The sequence below is a fragment of the Gouania willdenowi genome, chromosome 12 (genome assembly GCF_900634775.1).
Source record: "Gouania willdenowi chromosome 12, fGouWil2.1, whole genome shotgun sequence".
NCBI lineage: Eukaryota > Metazoa > Chordata > Actinopteri > Blenniiformes > Gobiesocidae > Gouania > Gouania willdenowi.
In genome coordinates, this window is record NC_041055.1 from 10,106,900 (window position 1) to 10,133,124 (window position 26,225).

The following is a 26,225-nucleotide window of genomic DNA, read 5'->3' on the forward strand; positions in this document are numbered from 1 at the left end:
GCTGTTTGCTATTGATGCACTATAACTTAAATCATACAGTGTGGATATATTTTCCAGCAGTTAAAAGTAAAAAGAACTGGATGAAGGTAAAGCATGTCAGTCGTCTCTCCATAGTGTGTCACAGCCTGTCGTCTCTGTAGGCAGCACTCAGGGTAAAGCGAGCACCATCAACTGCTCTAAACATGCTAATACCTTCTTATTCCAGTGAGTTTCCTTAAACATCATCCACGCACGTGACCCTATTGTAATCCCCTATTCACCGTTTTCTGTCTGCATTTGAGCTGTTAATGATGTTTGATGGTGTTTCTCTTACTGTTAGTCAGCTCACTGTCCGAGGTAGGAATTTGATTGGAAATGCATTAAGACCAGTCAAAACATTTAAAGTGTAATCAGCTTCCCTGATCCGCCTTAGACTTTGTTTGCGTGTTCACACTGGTCCAAATGAAGCACAGGAATCCTAGCGTTGTTAAAAGTTCAAAGATTCTCAAGTCTTTTTTTTACACAAATTAAACAACACAACTTAAAGCTGCCATCCTCGATGTCCCGCCCTCAACAGCTCTACTTCTTCCCCTGCCTCTGCCAATCTACCAGAAGCTACGCCTCTACATTTGTGCACGCGCATTGCAAAACATAACAAAGTTTGTAAATAAATGAAATAAAACATTGTCTAATGGCTCATTAATAGATTTTTCTCATTTACGGTCATCTGCTATTTTCAGTTCATATTTTGATAAAGGTAATTTCCATCATCATTATTATGATTATCATTTTTAACTAAAAATAAACATTATTAAACCCCATATTTTAAATGCTTTCATATGTTAATATTCCATTCCTAATGTAAATGTATACAGTAATTTAAAGAAAAAAAAATCTAAAATGTATTAAGGGAGTTTTTTTAAACGACAAAACCAATATATGTCTAAGGTGAGGATGCTAGAAAGAATGAAACGATTATCTTTTTCTTTTGATCAGCTCCCTTTGATTTTGTGGATTTTAAAACACAATTTAAAGGCAGCAGTTTTTATCCCAAACTCCAAAAAAGAAAAGATGCTGTAGGAATCCTGAAAGCAGCCTCAGAGACATACTGCTGCAGCCCGTTTAAGATGTTCTTGTCAGATGTAGGTTCTACACAAAAGGTTAAAAAAGAGGTTTTTCTGAAGTCTCAAACTTCAAGTTAGAATCAAGTCCTGAGTCTTTTGGGGTCAAGTCTCAAGTCAAATGTCAAGTCTCAGTGTGTGCACCTAAAGTGAGTTTGCATGTGATTCTAAGTCTATATCTCTGCCATTTCCATCCATGGAAGCTTCACCTCATAACTTTAAGAACTTAAAGGAACACAGAAAGAACCGGACTGAAGAAAGTTCTACATTTCTAGACTAATAGGGGAGACAAGTGAGAGAGCAGGTCTGGGTGAGGGGAGGTTTAAAAATTAACAGGAATAAGTGGAGATCAAATTTAATCAACTGTCTATATTCTGTTTGGTGAGAGAGAAAGCATAAAGAAGCAAGGATCTGTAGCGAAAGAGGAAGAGAAGGTGGAAAAAAGGGTGAAGGGAATAGGAGATGGTTGGGTCAAGCTAAGAGCAGAACGAGCGAGATGGAAAGGGGAGAGAAAGAAGCGCATGGCGGGTTTATATTCCACACTTTGCGTAGGACCTTAGGCAAAGCAAATTTATTTGTATAGTGCATCACTGAACCTGACACACACACACACACACACACACACACACACAGCGGGGATATTAAAAGGGTCAGATGTTTAACTCACCCTGACTCTCCACATACACATACTCCGTCTCAACCCCCACTGTATCATAGGGGAAGTCTGTTGCTATGGTGACAGTATCCTTGTTGCACATGTGTGAGTGTGTTTGTGTGTCTAGATGTGCATGTGTTTAGTGGATTTAGGTGAAACTATAATTTACTAAATTAAATGTACGTATATAGAGGTTTATGCAGTCAGCATTTGTTCTTATGAGGCCACATGAATCAATAACTTAGCATTTGTGTTTTTTTTTCCACAGTAAAATGGTGTTCCCTTCACGTATATATGACAGCAGTTTTGTGCTCCACTTGGTTGGAGAGTCATATGTGTAAGGGCCAATGGTAGATCAAGGTTAGCGCTACTTTTCATTAAAGTAATCTCAATGATTTTGTACTAGTTATTAGAAAGTAGCAGCCTTAAATAGACACTATATGAATTATTATCCCCCGCCACAAAGTGGAAGGGGGATATGGGTTTGGGCTCCGTGCGTCTGTCCGGGGACAGTTTTTTTCAGAAACTGTTTAAGATAAGATAATCAAATTTGGTGTGTGGCTTCAGAGTATCAATACCTTGATGGAGTTTGAAAATGAGAAGTGCGCAATTATTTTTTCCGGAGTTAATGCCCTTGTTTCGTTTTTCTTTGCTCTGGGTGAGTTTGTGTGTTTTGACCTAACACTGTTGCCGTAGTAGTCGGCAGTTGCCATCTTGAAAGCCCATGGCCTACTGGTCTCTCCTAAGTTCTTGTATTTTTGGCTTGAAAAAACATATGCTTGTGAGTATGTTTAAGTGTACTGTTTGATAACACTCCTAAGACTGTGTTTGTGAAAGTGAAGCATAAACGGTGTTTTATATAAATCACTGCCAATCACGGTAAATGTTAGCATGAGCATATATATGGGTTTTCCCATAGGCGTTAGCATGAAGCTAGTGGGCTTTTTGTATAGTGGTATTTTTTAGCCCCTGTCACAAAGTGTGAAGGGGGATAAAGGTTTGAGCTCTGTCCGTCCCTCCATCCGTCCTAGTTAAAGGAGACATCTTTTCTCATAAACTGTTTAAGATAAGATAACCAAATTTGGTGTGTGGCTTCAGGGTATCAATACCTTGATGGAGTTCGAAAATGATAAGCGTGCAATTATTTTTTACGGAGTTATTACCCATGTTTAGGTTTTTTTTGGTGGGGGATGTTGATAACTGTCGTCTTGTTATTATTTTAGTAAAAATATTTGTTACTCATCCCTTCCTGGTCCTTCTTCTTGTCCTTCTGTGACTTTATGTGATAGACAGGCTCTGCTTAGGCTCAAAAAACATTATCAGCCCAACAAAACAACTTCAAACGTGAAAAACCATCTATTCTGAGGTGTCATTTTAAATCTCAATGAGCAACAATCAACAAAACTTAGCTTTGTAGTGTTTCTCTGATAGGAAAGGGTAAACCGCTGTCAGTAAAATATAGCAGCCAGTGGTTTAGTGAGTGTGTTCCCTCCCAGGGCTATTTGTTAGTGATTGGTTTGACTCGTCTCTGCTAAAATGTACTTTTCTAAAGATGTAGCTTCAAAAGTAAATGCTGACACAGCTTGAGAGGTGATAACTGTGCAGGGAGTCGGTGTCTGAGTTGTCTAATGGTGAGTTGAAGAGCATAAATGTTTCAGTTGATTACTACGGATAATTTCATACCGAGGTAAATGTCAACGTTATATCATCAAGAGTAGCCTGCACGTGCACACACTGCACGTGCACACTACACAGCACGAAGATATATCATACTTGTGTCTGCTGTATATCATAAATCCGGGACTTTGTACAAATGTAAATATTGTAGCACAGTCTAACCATCATTTCATTGCAACTTGAAATAAAACCAAATTTAGGAAATGGAATTTTAGGGATTCTATTAATTGTAATAAAAAATGAGCTGATTAAGAAATAAATATCCCTGAGAGGATCATTTTCATACATATTGTACAGAACGCCAAATGCTTTTTTGCTAGCAAGATTTACATTACAAAAAAAATAAAAAATAAAAAGCATTGTTCAACTAACAATCGGATTTTGTCAACTTTCTCATTAGAAAAAAAAAGAGAAAAAACATGCATTCAGAAAGCAAAATATGTTTGGAAAAAAAATCGGAAACCCTACATTAATTATGTTCAAACCAACCCAGCATTGCAGTTCCAGAATCCACGTAAAAATATAGTTTTTCATTTATTTTTTTTTTCAAATTCAATAGCCGTGCTTACGGCTTATTTGTTTCATTCAGTTTAGTTAATTATGTTGTTGTTCATCCATTTTTTATTTGCCCCAATTACTTCTAATATCAGGTGTTTTATGGCAAATAATTAGTTTGATTGGTTATCTGCCTGTTTATTAGTGGCTGTAATTGCTGGGTTTGAACAACAGGCTGCAAAAATACTTTTCACTGTATTACTTAAACTGAGCAAAATTACTCGCTATCAGAAGAAGAAAATGTGGCATCATGATGTTTTAAAACAGGTGAGTTCAAAACAAAAACTAACTGGTAAGAATACATATCTGACAGATAATAGGCATATATTACTTTTATATAATTTTAGATATTTTGTCTCATCAAAGTTTCACTTTTTGCAGCGATCTGCTTCCAGTAAATCATAGCTTTGCATTTCAGGAATTGGTTTACAATGTGATATTATATTAAACTAACAATAAACTTGCCTTTTGAGTTGCAGAGCTTTTTGTGTCATCATAAACATCGATCCATCTGCTCAGTTATCAATTTAGGCTCTAAAAACAAAGAAACAACCAATTTAGTCCATCCAATCTGTACTTAACTTACTCATTTTATTTATTTATTTCTAAAACTCATTTTATATTGGCCAATCTGCAGATTCGGTTGATATTACGTTCATATCGATTTTTGTATTTGACCATGAAAGTCTTTTCCAAATCAGGAGACGTTGTAACTGCACAAAGAAGTGCGCTGAAACCTGGGCATGTTGACCAGCTTGTGTTTTTTCAATAAAATCTACAAAGAAAGTACTAACTTTCTGCATTTATTTGTTGTTCCAGGCATGTACTTCAGTCAAGTTGCACTAAAGTCAAAGTTGGTTTAAAAGCCACAGGCAGATTGTTATTTTTTTTTGTTGACAAATGGCATGTTAAAGCCATTGTTTTGAGTGTAAAATATGCCAATAAAATAGATTTCATACATAATGTTCTCAAGAAGGTGTACAAATTTATAGATTAGTTGTTTCTTAAGTCATATATAATAATGCCTATTGCCTTATACTTTAATATCGGGATATATCATATCGTATTGTGACCTATATATCGGGATATGAATCGTATTGCCAGATGCCAGGCAATACACACCCCTACAGGCCATAGTATCACATGGATGTGAGGGTTGGTTTGCATTTTTTTCTCCTCTGACCTTTTCTGAATCTTCTTTTTTCATTAATTTATTCCTTCATCTCCCATTGGCACAATCTTCCTCCGTTTATCATTAAAAGCCCATTCACCATGATTTGCATGAAAACCACAGGAGAAGCAAAGAAAGAAACCATAAAAAAGAGAAGGAGATACATTTTGCTGATATTTCTGCAACTTCTACTTTTATTGATCGATGTGTGTGTGTGTGTGTGAGAGAGAGAGCCTGGATTATTATAGTTTGAGAGAGGATGCTTGTATCGGAGTGTTGTCACCTGTAACATTAATCAATGGGTTATAATGAAACACCTTACCGTCAAGTCCTGCATCATCACCCAGCAGAAGAATGACAGAGGAAACCTGTTTGTGTGCACATGAAACTATTGCTCTTCACCTATTTAAAGGCTGTTTTTTTTTTTTTTTTACACAAGTTTGGCCTAAAAGCTTCTAAATGTACTTATTAGAAGATGTGTGCTTAAGAAATTACCAGTGTATGCACCATATTTAAAGTTCCCATATCATGCTATTTTTCACCCATCTCTATTTGTTCTAAGAACCCCAAAAACATAGTATTTGAGGTTCATTTTTAGCCCTCTGAAAAGTCCCTTTCTGAGCAATTCTACAAACAGGCTGATTCGCGGCCTTCTTATGCATATTCATGAGTGGGTGTGTCTGTAGACAGGACACTGACTTCCTCCTCCCCGCACGGTGACGTAGGGCCAGAGGATAGCCCGCCCTCCTCCCACCCACTCCGTAGCCGAGCTCATGCTGCTATATAAACGCGAGACAGAGCGTGTGGGCGGGGCATACATACATAGACTGTAGAGAATACATACATAGCACTGTGCGAAGGATGCTGAAATGTTTACATTTGTGGGTGTGTCTGTGTACATGTCAATCACGGCAGAGAGCTTCCTGGAGGTGCGGCTTCTCCAGGTCAGTGCCGCGTCAAATTCGTCATCAAAGTGGGAACGCGTCGTCAAATTGGAGCGAGGTGTTTGTGCTCACCCTGCAGTAAGAAAGGAGCAAATCACCCTCTAACTAATGGATGAGGGAATCAATGAAAAAAACACTTTGGGCATGTGTATGAAGCCCAAATAGCACTTTTATCATGTTTAAAGCACAGAAAAGTCTATTTTCAGTAGCTTAACATGGGCCTTTTAATGTATTGCATCTTAAAAGATTATCCTTTTTACAGTTTAGGAGTCTGTGGTATGCCATCATCAATGACTGTTAAACTGTAAATAAGGCTCATCTTTCAAAGACAAGAAAATGATGAGTACACAATAACGTGTATTCTTTAGCACAGATCCTCTAATAAGTACATTCAGAAGCTTTTACCCACTTGAATGTTCCTTTTCCCATTATCAACATTTCTTGAAAATTTCGTTCAAATCCGTTCATAACTTTTCAAGTTATCTTGTTAACAAACAACCAATTTTGTTCTTAGCTGTTTCGACATTTTGATAGAGGTCACAACCCGACATCAATCCACCAAATTTGAATGAATACGAAACTTATTTAAACTGTATTGGAATTTTTTAACGTCGTACATTGGCTTTCCAATGTTACTTTCCAAAAATCGCTGAGTCAGCAATCTGGATCGGATCCGTATCCTGTTTGGTAAGATGTTGCATGTCACAGTGTTACATCATCCTTGAATGAATCGATGAAGATCTGACGGAGATGAGTTTTAGAAATTTTGTCCCATGCTACAGATAGGGAATTTTGCGATTTTTGATTATTATTTTTTTTGTGACATTGATCTTGAACCTACCTTCACCAAAATCGAATGGTCTCATTTGTGCCCAAAAACCAATTAACAGGAAAATTTTTTAAGTGAATTTCTCAAAAGTTGAGGACACTATTGTGTACACAAACAAACACACACACAAACAAAAATGCGACCAATATACTTTCAAAAACCGCTTTCGAAAGTAACGAACGCAGGGTAAAACATAACCTTCCGTTTTGCGTTGGCGGAGGTAATTAGACTCATTGCTTGATGTTATCTAAACATACAAGACTGTCTCTCTTCAGGGTCACGTGGAACATCCCTGAGTTGTATGCTATAGGGTACCTTTTCTTCCAAAACAACCACAATGCATTCCATATAAAGATTTAGGGCAGAGTTAAGTTGTATTCTTTACCAAAGTTCCACCAAGTTAAACACAAGCCTTTACACACAAGCACTTTTATAGGCGCGCACATAAACACACAATTACTTAAGATGCAGGAGCTTTTAAAGATCCACAGCAGTCCAGATTTCTGGGACTAAATATCCATTTCAGAGGAATTTAGAATAGCGGGGGTCATCGCATGGTCTGTGAGTCTGTGTGTCTTTGTGTATGTAGGTAGGAGTGGGTGGCACAGACGTTGGTAATGGCAGCTGGCTGAAATGAGCCCTGAAATTGAGTGCAGGAAGAGAAATTGGGAGGCAACATGAATGTGAAGCTGAAGCGAGTCACTGAGCTCAGCACTCTCCTGCATAAATAGAGGTTAAAAAGAGAAAGAAGCCGCAGATATGGTGAGATGGAATATTTAGGCACAGGCCAGATTGGATAAAGAGAGAGAGATTAAGTTTGCATTGTTCTGCATATTGTATTTACGGTGCCTTCCAGTTACAGGTTGGAGAAGCACTGCGTATAGGGCTGTAGTTTCTGGTCCTTTAATCTGAGAGATGGCTATCTATAATCAGTAGACAGAAAAAAAAAATCGGTGTTAATAAGATAAACCCTGATTTGCCGCCATTTAGTGAACTAAATAATAATAAGGCAAATACGTATTTGGCAATTGAAAAAATTGACGTATATCTGAATATGTTGACAAGTTTGTTCTTTTTACCAATTAAATTGAAAGTAATAATGCAGGAAAAACAGAAGGCTGACCTTGACCTTAAATATGACCTTGAGCGAAGGTCAAGGTCACACATTGAAAGAACATGTTGTTGACTGGTAGAAGTCTGAGCACTGTATCTCAATTTGTGTCCAAGTTATAGGAAAAATGTTTTTTTTTTTTTTGTGACGTCATGAACTTTGACCCCTGCCGATCTTTTCACTGGTAGCTTCGGTCCAATTAAATAAAATACTCCACTTGAGATGAGCTTTTAGTAAATGTAAGCATCACACTTGTACGATAAATATTCGTAGAGATATGGGAAATTTAAAATTTTGGCTCCAAAAAAGGTCCACTGCACATCTGGATGGATGGATATGTGTGTGTGTGTGTGTGTGCTGCCTGATGGAGTGCTGGGTTGCGAGTGTGTATGCGTGCCTGTTACCGCGAGGACAGTGTGTGTGATTGCTGTGTGCTGCTGCTGAGCCGTCACTGATGGAGTTGCTCCATTCCTCCCACAAAGTTCTTCTCTGCCTTTTTTTTTTTTTGCTGGCTCCACCATGATATAAGTTTGAGAAAAGTGAATTTGTAGACAACCGTGTGCAGCCACGGGGCTGGTCATAGTTAGTATTGGGCTGCCGGAAAGCAGCACATCTTGCCACCGGGTCGGAGGCAGGAAAGTTGTAAGTGCGGTTTTCTGGCCAGAGACAGCAGGGAGAGATGAAAGACCCCCAATCACCCCATAAACACTTGTATTACCCTCACAGGGATTATGAGAAGGATTCATTAAGGTGAAAAAGTTACTTAGTTCTGCTTTAATGCACTGATGTCAACTTCCACATGCAGCATTAGTAACAAAACAGACACTGTTTCTACAGGCTGTTGGAGGGAGAACTATTGCAACAATAATAGTGTCGCCTCATTCATTGATAGTCATGATTACTTTTCTGAGTCACTTTTTTTCCATTCCAGACAGTTGTGATATTGCAAATAACCAACAAAAACTATATTCTGTGGCATTTACTATGTAACTTCCAATCCTTGCATTCTGAAACCACACAAGAAAAGCTCAAAGAATAATCTTTTACTTGGTCAATAACTCAGAGGAGTTTCTCCACAGTTGCTTTATAGATCTGTCTTTTTTTTTTTTTTTTGTCAGTTTTGTCTTCAGTGAAAAAAAGAAAAACACTTAAAAGAAAGAGCTAAGATTGTCTGGTTGCACATTTTGAATCAAAAACTAAACCCTAAAGATCATGCAGACAGCAGAAACAATATAAATGCAGAACAGCTTGTAGGATATGGTCACAGAGGCTCTGTGTGTGTGTGTGTGTGTGTGTGTGTGTGTGTGTGTGTGTGTGTGCGTGTGTGCGTGTGTGCGTGTGTGCGTGTGTGCGTGTGTGCGTGTGTGCGTGTGTGCGTGTGTGCGCGTGTGCGTGTGCAGGTATCATGTGTCGCCAGGCGGGCAGACTACTGTGTAATTTTCAGCACTTTTTCCGATTGTTTTCCTCCTCTTCATCAGTGTTGTCTGTTATTTAGCCTCCCCGTCCATTTTCAGCTGAGTGATGCTTTAGTGCTCAGCAGCATCTTCCCTCTTTGGGCCGGGTCACCGAGCAGGAACCAATCCACCTTTCACACCCAGAAATCTCATCTCACCGATATGAGAGGAGGTGTAAGGATGCGTCTGATCGCTCCCTGCTTTTTCTTTGTTTGTTTTTTTCTTTGTTTCTTTTCCAGATTCTCTTTTCAATATGTTTTCCTGCTTTTCATTCTCTTGTTATCTCTCATGAGCCTGTTTCCTCCTCCCCTCAAAGCTCTGGCTTCATTTCCCACACCTTTTTCGTCCTTCGTATTCCTCCAATCTTTTTTCATTATTCTATTGCCATTTACTCCTATCTTTTAATCCTCTTTTCTATTATTTCTGTACTTGTTTTTTCTACCCTCTCATTTTCACTTTCCATTTTCTATTTTCCTCCTGCTTTCTCTCCAACTGATTACGTCAGGCCTGTTTCTTTTCACATTTCTAAGATTTATGTGCATTTCTTCTTTTTTTGCACTTATTCACCTTATTGTAATTTATGACCATGGACATGCAATGTATATATGTCAGGGACTGTGGGAGAAATTCAGTTAGGCTGAATTTACTTTACACAAATACAGAAGCAGTGAAATTTTAATTCACAGTTTCTGTGACAATGGGGTGGAAATTAATTTCCTGTTATAGACCACACATCTGTGATCGAGGGATATGGAGCAGTTGTTCAATAAATCCCATTATGATTATGCTTTGAACAGAAATACTTTATCACTTGGGATTTTTAAACATTGTTTTGGTTGGACAATTACATAAATAAATAAAACAACATGATATATTCACATCCACATCAGAATTTTAATCAAACGACATTCCACTTGTTTGCCAGTTGATATTTTCTCCTATGTGATATATAATATGACAATATCAGTAAAGCTTTATTTTAAAGTCCGTGTAAAGCAGAAATATATTTGTGTTATGAGTTTGTCACGCCACAGAAACGTGTCATTGACCACTGAGCCAAATTTGAAAGATGAAAAAAATCGCTAAGTACAGGATATAAAATTAGGTCTCAAAATCATAGAAAAACAAGCACTTCCCTCTGCTCTGAGACGCTGGGGGCGTGTCAGTTAGAGGCGCTGGAACCACGCCCACTGTTGCAGTGACTCTTCTTAACTGCAAATATGGCAAAGGCTCATTTCAACCATGCCATGAAACTGCATTCAGACTTCTTATACTGTGCTGTATACACTTGGCTGTCATTCAAGTGAAACTGATTGACAATGTTTTGTAATTCCTGTGAAATGGATGCATTGCAGTAGATACATTTTTTCAGTGACAGTTATCGTGGTGTATCGTGGATTAATTTTCCCGCAATATATTGGTTATCGCGATAATATCGTTGTTGCGGGCAAAAAATATAACAATAAATCACATTGCGAGGTACCTGGCGATACCCGGCGTAATTCAGTATGCTTCATGTACGTCTGATATGTTGCCACCTCTAAAGATTTCCTGTCCCCCTCTTGCCACCCCTTTGAACTTTTTCTAGATCCGCCCCTCATGGACACAGACGGCGTCCGTTTGTGTCCCATATACAGTACATTAGCAGCAATGCAATCTCCAATGAATACTGAAAAGAAGTTCTTACCATAGGTTTGAGTGTGACTAATTTCTTCCACCATCTTCAAGAGCAGCATTAAAGCTGATATCTGGAGTTTCTGAGAAATCTGTTATGTATGATTTTTTTTTTTTTGAAATGCGAAAAAATACCTAACTAGTCTTTTACTATGGTCTACTGCCGGTGGTCATTCATATATATTAATGTATATAAGTCCCGCCTTCGTCTTCTAGACCCCTATACAAATGGAAACGAACGCTGAGTGCGCGCAGCCAATAGGCTGTGACTTCCTGTTTTGAAGACTGTCAATCAAAGTGAATGCGGAACTGTGCACAGAAACAAGGCTGTGTTTCACAACAGCAAACAGTTAAATATGATTTTTGCTCTTACCTGACCCATAGACTTATATCAATGCGACCCGATGTGACCTTATTATGTTCTGCAATGCGCATGCAGAAAGGTAGAGGTGTGGCTTCTGGTAGATTGGCAGAGGCAGTGGGAGGAAGTGAAGCTGTTTAGGGCGGGACATCGAGACGTTCAGAAACTCCGGATAGCAGCTTTAAGGACAATACGAAGAGTGTGTTAAACCCAGACAGTAACATCTGTCCAGGCTCCTGCCCTGAAACAAGCCATGCTACAAAACTCACTCACACGTGCTGTCCTTTATGAGAGAAAAAGCCAAAAGTGGTGCAACATGTATATTGTGCAGCTGGCTGTTAATCTCAGTGCCTGTGTGACATTTTACACCAGGGATTAAATAAAACAATATATCTTTTACATATACATTTTGCAATGAAAATGTAACAAATGTTACATTTTCTATACGAAGAAGTTATTATATGTTTTACATTATTATTAGAATTGAGGATATTGTTGTTTACTACAATCTGTTTCTGAATATTTTCTTCATTCATTCATTCATTCATTATTGGGTCTGTGCCCTTGTGATACGTTTAGTACAGCTGTGCAGTGACTTCAGGTTCCTTCATTGCAGCAGCAGGACATTTAACCACAGCTTGAAAGCAACATCCACACCAGTTTTTCTTATCAAGCACAAACACACTCTTGTCTCTGTTATTCAGAGAACTTTTCTGAGCTTGTGTAATCATAGATCTGTGATTCCTCATATTCACTTTGGCTCTGCTAATATAAAGTTTACATCTAAGACAAGCAGTCTTTGCTTTGCTTTACGTCAAAAAATAAAGACAAATGTGTTCACTGCTTAAATTTGACAACAAAAATGAACACTGATGCTGCTCTTTTTGTCAAATATAAAACTTAACAATTACTTTTGGTTTCATGATAATGCTGTAAACTGTGTGCAATGAAATGTGTATGAAATTACCCACATGTGAAACTATATGATCATAATAATATGCTATTAATGCCACAGATAAGCAGGTATGTCATTATGGCACTTTCTTCACTTGTCATTAAAAAGAAAAACACACACACAACTTTTATAATAGCACAGTGTCAACTTTTCATTGGGCATATAAAAATAATTTGAAACTTGTGAAGAAAGCTTGTATTTTTTGGAAACTTTAAAAAAATGGAAATATATTGCAGAAATCCTGCAGCTATAGTTACAAAAAAAAAAAAAAAAACATGTTTTGGGCATGTTTGCTGCTTTCTAAACATTTTGATCATTAGTGCAAATAAATGTGCAGTGGTATCGAACCCATGTGATCATGTTGGTTTTTTTTTTTTAATGTTTACATTTAAAAGAGAGAACAAAATAGTGTTATTTCTCTGTTCAAGCTATAATATAAAATGTAACCTGTTGGAATACGCTTCACCTGAGGTTTACTGGCTAATTGATGTGAATGTGAAAAGAAAACACAACACTGATGTAAACAGACCTAAAGCTAAACGTGTTTTCCTGACATAAATTCTATTCCTGACAACAGTCTGTGAGATATGACATTGTGTGAACTGTTAACTAATCACTTCTGATACCCTGTTGCTTTTTGTTCTTGCCGTGATCTTCTTTACCACTCTTCTTCCTCCTTTTCTTCCTTCTTGTCTTTTCCGTGTCTTTTCCGTTCCTTATCTGCTTCATTTCATCCATTCTGGGCTCTTCCTGTCTTTTTTGTTTTGTTTTGTTGCTTTGTCACCTCAACCTGCCTGCCATCTTCCCCTGTTGTCCTCATCCATGCTTTCCCTTCCTGCCTCGCATTCGGCCCTCTCCCTTATTTGAACTGATATCAGAGGCCACGCCCACTCAGTATAGACCCGCCCACACGCTCCCGCCCCCTCACCCTCATCCTGCTCCTTTTGGCACCCCTATGACTTACTCCTCCTCCTTTGATCCCCCACCAGTGTCCCCCAGCCCAGGCGTTGCCCTCCCCTCTGCCCCCTGCGACTTGGTCCCTGTCCTAGTGTCCAGCCGATTTGTCCGACTCAGCTGGCGCCCCCCAGAGGAGAGCGGAGGAACTGTGCAGACGTATGGCGTTTATTATTCCCAGGATGGAGTTGAGAGGTAAGCTGAAACTTGCATTTTTGTGAATTTAAGACTTTACATTACACTTTTTAATACAATGTTTGAAATGATTATGATGGCAAGAGGAAGAGTATTTATCCTGGATATATGAAAACAGAATGATTCTGCATACTATTTATCATGTTGGCCCACTGGCAAATGCTGTCATAAGACAAAGCTCAAAATGATGCAACATCAGCAATTATTCCTTGTGCCAGAAAATAAAAATACTTAAGTTATGTAAAACAAACAATGAAGATACTTTGCATCGTGTCTTAAGACATGTTTCTTCCTACTTACCGCTTTACATTTTGTATTTGTGGGTAAAAATGGCATTTTTTAGCTATATATCAAACCGTTTGGAAATCGGTAAATTCAGTGAATAATTTGACTTTGAGATTGTTGATAACAATTTAACCTCCATTGATTTACAAGCACTCCTACAGTTTGCTCCCTATACACAAGATTGCAGAGCTTAGTAACATGGGTCCACGGGCAATGAGGCGTCAAGTATATTAGAGCTTGAATTCTTTACCCGAACGCGACGAAGATGGGCCGGGTCAAGTTTGGGCTTAATTTAAATCTTTATACCATGGGTTCGGGCTGGGTTCGGATGCTGCGCGGCAAATTAACGGTCAGGTCACGTGTTTCAATTAGCGCGAGAAAGTCGCATAAATGGATGCTGACTCTTTGTGGAGCTGTGTGCTGTCACATAGAGAGCAGGTTGCTAAGTTGCGAGTGTTACAGCAGTGTTACCACAATGACGTAAACCAGTACATACCATCTGTAGCGGCACAGGAAGCTGCTTGTCATGTTTGTAGTTGTATGCAGAATGAAGGACTAGTCAATAAAACTGAGTTAGTAAAGAAACTTGCCTATGATCATTCTACATGCATGCACACGAATGTGAATATTATCGGGTTGAAACTCAAATGGGGGTAGGCGATGGCACTACAAGGGGTACTTGAAAGAGTGGAAAATTAGCATTAAAAATATAGGGTTTTATAATGTTTATCTTAAGCCCTATTCACACAGGATAAGTATTATCTGGGGACCCCATGTAATAAATAAATAACCCCCCAATGTCTCCTTTATTTGTTGCGCATTCGCACAGGATAACCGAAGCCTGAGATTTTGCTGAAAATGTGAAACAGTGTGATGTTAAAACAACTTTGCAGGCTTTTGACCACAGCTTGGTGCTGTGTTACTGCTAATAAATAGAAGGCTACAAACAGAAAAAAAAAAGATTCTCACCGCACAGTGCAAAGCAGGACGTGATCCACCATTTGCTTCTGATATTGCCTTTTCTCTTCAGCGTTCTCTTTTTGTTTCTGTACGTTACGGGCTGATAAGGTTTTGCTGGCCCGGGACCCGAAAGGTTTTCTAAACCTCCATTCTTCACCAAAAGTAAACAAATATGCGTTCCGGTGTCACGGTCTGAGTTTACCTCGGACTGAGATCGATTATGAGCATATGTGTGCATACACGTGCATGCAACCCTAAGCCTAACCTAATCCATTAAACTAATAAAACATGTCCGTTTACTTTGAAAACAAAAATAAACAAAACTGATTTTCTTTTTTTTTTTTTTTTTTTAGTAAAAATTCTTTTTTTGGTAGTGCGCATGCGCATATTTGCTCATAATCGACCTCAGTACAAGGTAAACTCAGACCGTGACACCCGGAAACAAAACAACCCGTAATCACGCATCAGATCTCGCCCATTTTTGTCCAAATCACAGACGCCTATTCGCATTGGATTAGTGTTAGGACCTCGGAGTTCAGCATAATATAGTAGGTCATTTGCGGTGTCATTTTTACGTTACAAATTACTGACATGGTCGATTCGCATCAAATTAACTTCACAGACATTCTCAGCAATTATTGCAAATCGTATGTTGTCCCTAGGTAAAACTAATCCCGTGCTTATAGGGCTTTAGTTAAGATTGATAATCATGATAATAATGATAGAAATGATCTTAATTAAAACATCAACTGAACATACAGGGGTCATTCCAGGAATAAATCTATTCAGCAGGCACTAAATACTGTTTCCTTCCACTTATTTACAAAATGATAATCTTGAATTGAAATGTGTTTTATCGTTCATTCATTCCGTTATTATGCTCTATTGTTTTTTTTCATAGTATTTTGAGAAAAATGTTGTATTGGGACTTGGATTCAAAAATAAGAGCCAAAAAAGTTTGAGAACCACTGCTCTAACGTATATGATGTCTGTGGGTTGATTGAGGAGCAAAGCTTGTTATTTTAATGGTTAATTATTTCGGTGGAATGGCCGTTACACGATAGTTGATTTTAAAGCCAATATCCAGCTCACAACAAGTTGGAGTCTCCACAATCCCTAATGGTTGCCATACTCTTGGTTCTTCACATAGATGAGGAAGGCTATTTTCAGTGTGCAGCACACAAACGCATCGATTAATTTATGAAGTGTATAAGACGGTTGATTCAGAGGACAAAGCACCCTCTGCGACACTCACAGGGACGGAGGGCAGGAAACTGTCCGTGCCATGACAGTAAGCAGGCCGGATCTGGACATGCGTATCTTGAATAATTAATATCAGTCTTCACTGTTCACAAAATATCTCTTTTTAAACCACTGCTTGGCTCCTGACAGCAGCTCTGAACATTTAGTAGAAAAAGCTTGCGGTGATGCTCTGGCGAGTGCTTTGCTGGTGTTAAATGGTAACCCCTGACAGTTGGGCTCCCTGTGAAGCCTTTCAAATTCTTTGGTTTTTAGCTTTTTTTTTTTTTTTTTTTGACTTCTGGAGCAATCAGAGCTGTTGGATTCCAAATGGTACACTGGACACCGAAGCCTCTCAGGCTTTTACAAAACGACCTGCCAGTACCAATCTCCAACAGAAGGAACTCTAACAGAGGTTTTGTCACTTGTAATGGCTGAGGTAAGAATATAGGGTTCAGTTTTCTCTGCACTAATAACTTGAAAAGAAAACAGAAGTTTTAGTTAAAAAAAAAAAAAAAGTAGTTAGACCCATTCTCCCATTCTATATCAGCTGTATTTATTCTCACACAATGTATTTAAAGTAAAATCTAAAACCGAAAAGCAAAACCACCTTCAGCAGTGAAACAACCAGAGGTGGACACAAAGTACTGACCAGATATTGCTTGTCAAAAACTATTCCAATACAAGTAACGGTATCTTAGAGAAAATGTTACAAAACTTAAAGTACTGGAGTGTTTGCATTAAAAAAAAAACTTCAGTATTAAAAGTAATTAAAAATAAGAAGAAATCTGAGTTAACTGCGCTGCATTTATCTATAAAATAATTTTACTTGACATAAAAATCCCAAACCAATAGGTATATTTTAACACTTGAGAACTAATAAAACGCTATGTTTAGTGTATAGCTTCAGTGTGGTCCTAAGATACGGCCACAGCTGCTTTTCATCGTCAGAACAACACCTCGAGTTGACGTGACCTGCCTCCCTCTGATTGGCTCTTGCATTAACAAGCGCGATGCATTAAAGGTTTGGTAGAACTGGGACAACCCGTGTGAGGCTCAACAGAAATCTTTGAGAATCAGAACTGAAGCAATGAAAAAATGTGAGCTGACGGTAGAGAAAAGTGCTGAGTAATGAGAGTAACTATAAAAATGTAGTGTAGTCTTCGGCTGTGTTCGAAATGGCATACTCCGTACTATGCACTAAAAACTCAATGTAGTGGATATATATAATGTCTACTATGTACTATAAGTATGGTTAGGAGAATTAGGATGACTGTTCCCACTGAAGTATACTTCCAATTTCCCAAGATGCATATCGAACCTACAACAAAGGAAACCTGAAGCACACTGAGGCTAAATATGTCAGTTGATTCTCCACCTTTGAAAGTTCTGAAAGCGTTTTAAGCGAGAAAGTGACGGTTAAGTATGACTAGTGTGCCCACCGTATACAGTATATACTTAAAAAATGTCCCAATATAGTGTACAATACATCCAGGTATTTCTCTCGTACTCAATCTTTCCATACTATCAAATATGAATACACTATGTACTCATTTTGACGTCAGACTTAGTAGGAGCACTACATTAGTATGCGTTTTCTAACACAGTCTTTGTCTTTCAGATGTAGCGGAGTGAAAGTAATAAGTACCCCCTGAAATAATACTCAAGTAAACTACAGATATTTGAAAATAGTACTTTAGTACAGTAACTAAACCCCTGCTTTCTGCTGACCTGCCACTAGGAGGGAAATTTAAAAAATGCCTTGATTATGGGCGTTATTGCTGTAGCAGTAAGACACGCCCACTCAGGCAGCCCACACTTCACAGCGCTGTGCACAGAGACAGATGGCCATCTCACGCACATAGCGAGAAGACGTACACACACACATCTGCACAGACGCAGAGACAGATGGGAATACACACATAGCATAGATATGTCTGTAAATACACACATAGCTTAATGGACCCTCTGGCTTAGAATCTGCTCTTTATAGAAGCATAGAGTCAAAAACATCACTGTTACAGCGGCTGTTTGACACAAAACACAGTGGACTTCCTCATTAGAACTGTCAATCAATGCTTACTGAGGGGTGTGATTGGAGGAGAAACCCTCCTCCCTCCTCTCAGCTTTTATAGGAGGGGCGGGGCCAACAGTGAAAGTTAATGACACTGGGGAATCCTAAAGAATCCGTCTCAGCCAATAGCAAAATTCACTTGTAATAGCCGGCGATAAACCCTAAGAGGCCAGAAACTCTGATATTTTACAACTAAATATGCAAAATTAAAATACTTTTACTAAAATGTGATGAGTGGGACTAGGATTAATAAACAGCACTACTTAATACCCAAATACATATGTATTCAGCAGAAAAAAGTGGGTTTGGGGTTTAGTTATTCTTTAAGTACATTCACTTTGTTACTGTGTACCAATGGAAACAATATGGTTGTGTTTAGTGATCTATGCACTTTGTGGTACTCAAGAATTCCTTTCCAAGATTTTCCTTTTTGTGTCACTGTCTAAACACTTGTGTAGAAGGAAAGAGAAGCTCTTTGTATGTGCTCGTGCTATCATAGATATCAAGCTTTCTTTTTTTTTTCCTCCCTCTCCTTTGATACACCAGTATATGCAACGTGCCTAGACCGCAACACACTTTGTGCTTTGGGTCCAATTAGTGATTAAATGTTAACACACGTTTTTACCAGTAGATACCATCTAACAAGCTGCACCAGTGCAAACACAGACAACTTCAAATTACACCTTGGAAAAAAGAAGCACTTTCACATCTGATCCCATCTGCATGATAAAAGAACATGCCACTTTTATTTCTCCGAAATCAGCATCAGCTCAGCACAATCTCTCAATCTCAGCTGGTATAAGCACGCTCAGCGCATTCCACCGAAGGGATTAGCGAGACACAACAGGTAATGAAATCTGGGTAGTGGCTACTCATATTTTGAGAAAACATTTTTTCTGTAAAAACTCCAAAATTATGATCATAAATGATGTTGAGATAAAGCATTTTATTATCCAGGAAACCTGAAAGTTCACAGAGGATACTTTTCTGGCTGATGTACATTGTTTATAGTGTTTGAAAAGTAAGGTCCATGTTCTCACATTCGGAACATCATAGATATATATTAAGAATGTCAACTAAACTGAGTGCTGAATAATTTTTAATCATTAGCTCTCAAATTAGATTACACCAACGCAGAGCATGTTGTCATGCAAACTCTTTTGATAGAGTTCACATGTTCAGACAGTTTGTGGCCAATTTCTGTGATTATAGCGGCAAAAAAAAAAAAAAAAAAAAACCTGGATATTTTTGAATTTTTTCTGAACAATACAGAAAAGAGCTCAGATTCACAATAATTCAACATAGATCATTTCCATCACATTTTAAAGGTTTAAAGTGCAGGGAATATCACATAGAAAATCAGTGGTTGTTTATGTTTTTGAAACAAAAACAAAAAAAATAAATGGGACTTTTCCTATAAGAATCTCCTCAATGCAGGATTACTGCAGAAGAGTCTCAGGCGTTCACCAATTTGTAATTTTTTGCATGGAGATACCACCACGGGGGGTAAGCACCAATGATTTTGGCCACTCCTGCCGTTTAGTACCTGTAGTGAATTTTATCAAAGATTCTATATAATAGTAGAGGTTTGATCAGATTATCTTTAAAAGTCCTTCTAGAGCAGCAGGGATTTAATGAAACACTAATGTTTGTGAGACACGTTCACTGTCAATTTGATCGGAAGTGTCAGTTTGGCTGTTGTGACACAGTCTGTAACCAGACTAAACGGTGATGCTGGTTGCTTCACCTTGTGTAAGCCGATGGTGACGGATGGATATCATGCATGTTGTGCCGCCGAGACGACCGGAACCATATTTTTGTTGGGTCACGGAATTTGTCGCAACACCTGATACACTCTGCTCTCAGTCAGATTGGTCAAAATTGCGGAAATTTTGTGGTGATTGGACACAATTTCAGGGCAGCACAGAATTCATAAGGATTGGCTGAATTTGCATTAAAGGTTGCGACCGCAACATTCCAAATTCTTGGAGGTTCTGGCTTAACAAGTGCATGCATTTTTGTGCTAGAACACACACGGACAACTGCCGGCCCAGGGGCCAAATGTTCCCCCCTGGTCTAATTTAGTAAACTCCATAAATGTATCCCCAATTAATTGGAAGTCAAGAAGTTGGAAAGAATATGAAGCCCATCATACAATTCCATTCTTGAGGCCCGCTTTGATAAAGGTTTCCACTCTGTGTGCAGGGCACGCCATATCAGTAGAGTTGATATTGGACTATTTGATGCTATACAACAATAACGGTGAGATTCAGGTGAAATAGAATGACACAAAATATAAGACGAGGTGAACAAGATGCAGTCTACCCTCAGAGGAATCTACAAACAGAAATATAGAACAGAGGTCAGATAGCTGAGACTCCAATGCATGTGGGGAAAAGATTGTCCTCCATTTGTGGGCTTTACCTTTCAAAGCAAATGACCTTTGACTGTGGCCTTTGAAGGGCAAACAGTGCTCACCCCGTGTAAGGGAATCGACTCATCCACCAGCTCGATTTTGTTGCCTTTTACTGAACAACTTGAAGGGGATATGGATCATTTTCTACCCAAACAACTCTACTTCTGCTGCTGATCATTAAAAACTTCAAACTTCTATATTATTATATTATTATGTTGCAGGATAGGATAATGAAGGATGTCCAACAGTAGTTCTAAAAGAAATACTTAAGTTTCGACATATAACACTTTATTTTTTTTAATTTATGTTTGATTTCATTCCATTTCATAGAAAATCATCATGTTCCTATTTTACCAGCCACTACATGTACATGTGGCGACCGTGGCTCAGGTGGTAGTGGGTCGTCTTCTGATCAAGAGGTTGGGGGTTCGATCCCAGTACCTGACCATGTGTCGAAGTGTCCTTGGGCAAGACACTGAACCCTAAGTTGCTCCCAGTGGTCGACTAGCGCCTTGCATGGCAGTCCTGTCCCACTGGTGTGTGAATGTGAGAGTGAATGGGTGAATGAGATGATATGTAAAGCACTTTGAGACTACTTCAGTGTGGTGATAAAGCGCTATATAAAATCAAGTCCATTTTTGCACATTTTTATTTATTTATTTTTTTTACAACTTATCACAATACAAATTTGCAGCATCTTTAGCAAAGTCCATTTTACCACCCTTGAAGCCATTCGTCACATTGAAAATAAAAGATGGTTATTTTAATACAAAAACTTTCAAGTGCAGCAGTATTTAAATTGACTAAACTCTGACTACATCTGTCATCTGTATTTATCTTTGTGAGTTTGAAGCCAGGAAAGTTTAGACTAATGAGCTTGTGTTCAGGAGCTTGCCGCCAGAATTCTTAGAACTAAAGGGACACTGTGACATTTCCACAAAATGTCCCCAAATTAATTCACCACAGGGTCCCTCCCTGAATCACCTCCCCATAATTTATGCTGCTTTCTAACACATGCATCTACCACAGCCATGTTTATACCCATATGCAGCTCCATACTACTTCATAAAAACAGGGAAATGGTTTCACAAAATGTACTTCACTATATATATAATTGGTACATGCAGAAATGGGACAAGAGTCCCATTTGATAAATCATTTAATAATTAAAAAAAAATACTTGGTGTAGTGATGTAGACACAAAGATGTAGAATGTGTTCCTAATGCTCTGAGAGTGGAACTAATGGGATGTTGGGTGTCATTTCAGGTAGAAGCTGTAAAAACCCATTGATGTTAGCATTTTGTGGAGTTGCCAGGTTTATTATGAAATCTCTTTTATTCATTTGTCAAGAGATCCTGTAAGGATTTGTGTGGTTATTGAATTAATCCAATTGTTGGAATTTGCTCAGCTAAACTTAAATTTTTCTATTCATAACACATTTAACCAAAACTGTTGTAAATATACATCAGTTTGGTGTACATGGTACAAACATTAGGTACAGTACACGGTATTTGCCAATGAATACATTTTCCAGTATTTTGAAGAAGAAAAAAGCCAAAAAAAAAAACGATTGCAATCAGAAAAATAACCAGTCTTTTATTTGACTTTAACTCTGGACATCTTTTTTTATCCTTTTGTGGACCCCCTACTCTCTAGCAATACCATTTGTTCCATTGACGATGCACCTTGTGACGTTTCAATATCGCGATTTCTGCAATGTTGCGCTATATATTCTTTTAATGAAAAATTCTTCTCTTTAACCACTAGCGTTGTTTTAAATTTGCTTTTTGTGTGTAGATATTTGAAACATATTTCTGACCCTAAAATCACAAGATTCCCTCCAGAGAGTTCCTTTTTTCCTCGCGCTTATGCAAGCTAATTCATCTGCTTCAGCCTCCTAAACAACGCGCTGACATATAGTCAATAACAATTTTCTCTTTGATTCCTGGCAGGGTGAAAATAAATTCCACTGGACTTTAACTCTCTTTAAAAGTAGAAGTTAAATGAGCAAGTTCAGTGTGTGTGGTGAACCGGCAGCTGATAAACACTAATTATGTGAATAATTCAGCTTTGGTTATAAGCTATGAAGTAAATCCAAACAGCATCAGAGTACCGAGAAATTGGACCCATATGCGTTGTGAGGACAATCAAGTAAAAGCCTACAGATATATTCATTATCCACGGGTGATTGAGTAATGTCGAAGCCTGAACAACGTAAACATGGACCTGCCTTTTCCACAGTGAGCTGAAGCCATAGATTACATGGTGCAGTCGTATGAAGTACTCTAATGGCTGTGGCTGGATTTGTAGCAGTAGTGATCTGCTGATTAGTGGAGAACAGGGAGGCTGCAGAGGTGCTTTGTTCTGGGGATTAGCTGCTGACACCGAGGGATTACACAGATTGCAGTTGATTAAAGCTGGGATCATCACTGCTTGTACAAAGTAACAAGAATCTCCTGAAAACCAGCCATTATTTAAAGGACTCAGATTATAAATTTGTTTAATCTGTTCTTTAAAACGACAGTTTTTAAACTGAGAGTGGGTGAAGGAGGAGGGGTTTCCTAATATTTGGATTGAAATTACTGTATGTATGGATTACTAAAATAACACTATTTTAAAGACCAGACTGCAGCTTTACTATGTAATCAAAACAGAAGCTTTCTCGGAAGTGCCCTGCAACGTATTATTGTAACTGTTTTTTTTTTTGTTGTTTTTTTTAACTTTAATCATGCTCATACTAAAGCTTTGAATTTTGACTGAGTATCCACATAGACCGCAAAGACCTTAATACTTTTCAGTTTTGTTCCAATTAATTACACTTGAAAGAAGATTCCACAATGACAGATGCAGTTCAAAAAAATAATGAACCTGTCCTGTTTGTGCTCAGGGAACGATCGGTGAACGTGTCCGAGCCAGAGTCTTTGGAGCTGACGGTTTCCAACCTGAAACCAGAGGAGAGCTACAGCTTTAGAGTCATTGCTTACAACAACGTCGGACCTGGTGAAAGCTCTGCCCCTCTGAAGATCACCACCAAACCTGACCGTGAGCGTAACGCACACACACACATTCACACAAATGAGTAAATATGGGTTATTCTAAGCTGCACTGGTGACTATTGCTGCGTCTCAATGTTGTGAGGAGGTTGTGGGTTGCCACATCCGATGATAGACTGGTGTCCTATCCAGGAAATTGTACTCTGCTTTACATCCAATGTCAGCTGGGATGAGCTCTAGCATACATTTTAGTTCAAGGGCTGAATATGGACCAGTTTTAGGTGGGAAAACTATTCCAAACTATTTCAACATTAATGTGCCCAAGTTTGCACTTCCAGGTATAAATTATACATAAAGTATAGAAGGCAACAACAATACCTAAGCAATAAGTGACGGATACTTAAATGTCCTTTGATGTATTTATTTTCAGGAGTTTTTGTAGAATGATTTGAGAGAAATTGCTTTCAACAACAATTCACAACTGAATTATTTGGTAATTTACAAAATGATTAATGTTTATTCTGTCATGTTCATTTTCTCCTGCGGGCCGAATCGGATAATCTGAAGGGCCCTTGAATACTGTACAGGATGACCAGGTACAGACGAGGAAAAGAGATATGACATGCACAGGGAAAAGCATGCTTGTATCTAATTTATGTAGCTATTTCTACATAAACTGGTTGCTGCAATATAAACAGCACCAACCTCTGCAAGCTCCAAATCGCATCTTTGCCAGATATTGGCAGTTATCTGGATAAGTGTTCCTGATCATAGTACCTTGATACTTCACACTTGAAAGGCTTGTCATAAATTGCTATCCCCATTCATAACGAGTTGGTCCAAATGTACCCGCCCAGAAAAAAATGCGATGAAATATGCAATCCGGATTCGATATGAAACTCTGTGGGATAATTAAGGATCCATCCTGACGTAACTGAGTCAAATTTCATAACGTTTCATTTCATTTTTGAAATTTTGCTAATGATGAGGGATAGGGGTTTTTTTTTTCCTCCTTCAAACTGATCCAGAATCGGTTTATTGATCTGGATCCCCTCCATAACTTAATGGAATCTGTTCTGTTGTTTAGGTATGAAGATAAACCATCAGGAGAACTGCATGCTCTTGTCACTTGTCTGTCCTTTATTGTTGACCTATCTCTACAGAATCTTCCATGGCGTAAGGTCTATCTTTCGTTAAAATGTTGTCAAGATTCGTCAAAAGTTGGGACAAAATGTTTAGCACTTATGATGTCATCCTGCTAACAAACAAACAAATAAATAAACGCCCTTGTCCTAATGGTAAAACCCATCTAAGATAAAGAATTTGAGTCAGCTTGGCTGTGAAGAATAAAGCACTGAAGCATGAAGCACTTTAATTGTTTTTAAATTCTTTACCTTCAAACTGCATTCTGCACCAACAGGCCTGTCTCCACCAGTACTTTCATGTCTGCACAAGTAGTACTTCTGACATTTCTTTTTTTTTTTACAACAAGCTGCTTTTCTTGATTAATTCAGCCATAAGAAACTGGCTTTTATCAACAGAAACCAATGATTTTATTGAAACGATCAACCTGTAATAACTGTTTTTATAGGTCTCCTTACTCTCTGTATGAGTTTTTAAAACCTTTATTCAAACTAAAAAGTGCTGCCTCATTAAATATTCAATCTGTCATGTCTGATTCCAACCATCTTACATCTTAATGGCTCACTAAAGTAATTGCTGCCTTTGAAGTCACTACAATTTATTTCAACATTAGAGCAGATCAGGGTGTTTAAACACCATCCTGGTCTAAAACTATAGTTCAAATCTAAACGAGGCTAGAGCCTTTTCAATTTGCTGTTGGATTCATTGTCTGACCTACTATTCAACTTTAGATATTCATTTCAAGATTTTTTTTTACCTGCCGTAAATGCTAAGGTGTAACCAGGTGCTTCTCTCTGTCTCTACAGTCCAGGTCCCCAGCAGGGTGGAGTCCCTCCGTGCTGGGGCTCTGTCTCCATCCTCCATCCAGGTGAGCTGGGAGCCTCCCAGCCTGCCAAATGGACCAGTGCTGGGTTACAGACTGCTGTGGACCGAGAGCCCGTCTGGCAAAGAGCAGGTCAGAACCCTTAGAGATGCAGGCTTAACATCCCTGTGTGAGACATGAAGCATTCCATGACTCTTCCTATTTGTTTGTCCAGAGTGTGGAGGTGAATGGACTCAATTACAAGATGGAAGGCCTCAACAAGTTTACGGAGTACACAGTGCGAGTTTTGGCCATCAATCGCTACGGTCCAGGCACTACCTCAGAGGCAGTATCCATTACAACCCAATCAGATGGTGAGATGCCCTGTTATTTGTTATTTTGTAACTGATTTTAATGTCAGATAGTTGAAGTGGAAAATTCTGTTTCAGTGTGTCTCTGTTCCAATCATTTACTTGCACCAAAGATGGTGATAAATGTAAATGACATTAAACTCCTCCCCTTGGGGCAAGACCCCTCCCTCGACCTGGATTTGGCAATCCACAGTTTTTTGAATGAGAACCATGGCCTTGCCTTTCTAACTATCCCACAGGGATAAATAAAGTTTATTCTGATTCTGATGGTGTCAGATTTGGAGCTGCAGATCCTTCTTCACACTT

The 26,225-nt window shown here is 38.5% G+C and overlaps 1 protein-coding gene across 2 annotated transcripts in view; it reads left to right on the forward strand.

Annotated features, from left to right (window-relative positions):
• dcc (DCC netrin 1 receptor) overlaps window positions 1-26,225 on the forward strand; it is a 400,100-nt gene that overhangs the window by 229,078 nt on the left and 144,797 nt on the right. For both annotated transcript variants that reach the window (XM_028463510.1, XM_028463511.1), the window contains 4 exons: window positions 13,476-13,635; window positions 23,498-23,652; window positions 25,553-25,701; window positions 25,784-25,922. In XM_028463510.1, coding sequence (XP_028319311.1) covers window positions 13,476-13,635; window positions 23,498-23,652; window positions 25,553-25,701; window positions 25,784-25,922 — 603 coding nt within the window. The remainder of the gene's footprint in view (window positions 1-13,475; window positions 13,636-23,497; window positions 23,653-25,552; window positions 25,702-25,783; window positions 25,923-26,225) is intronic.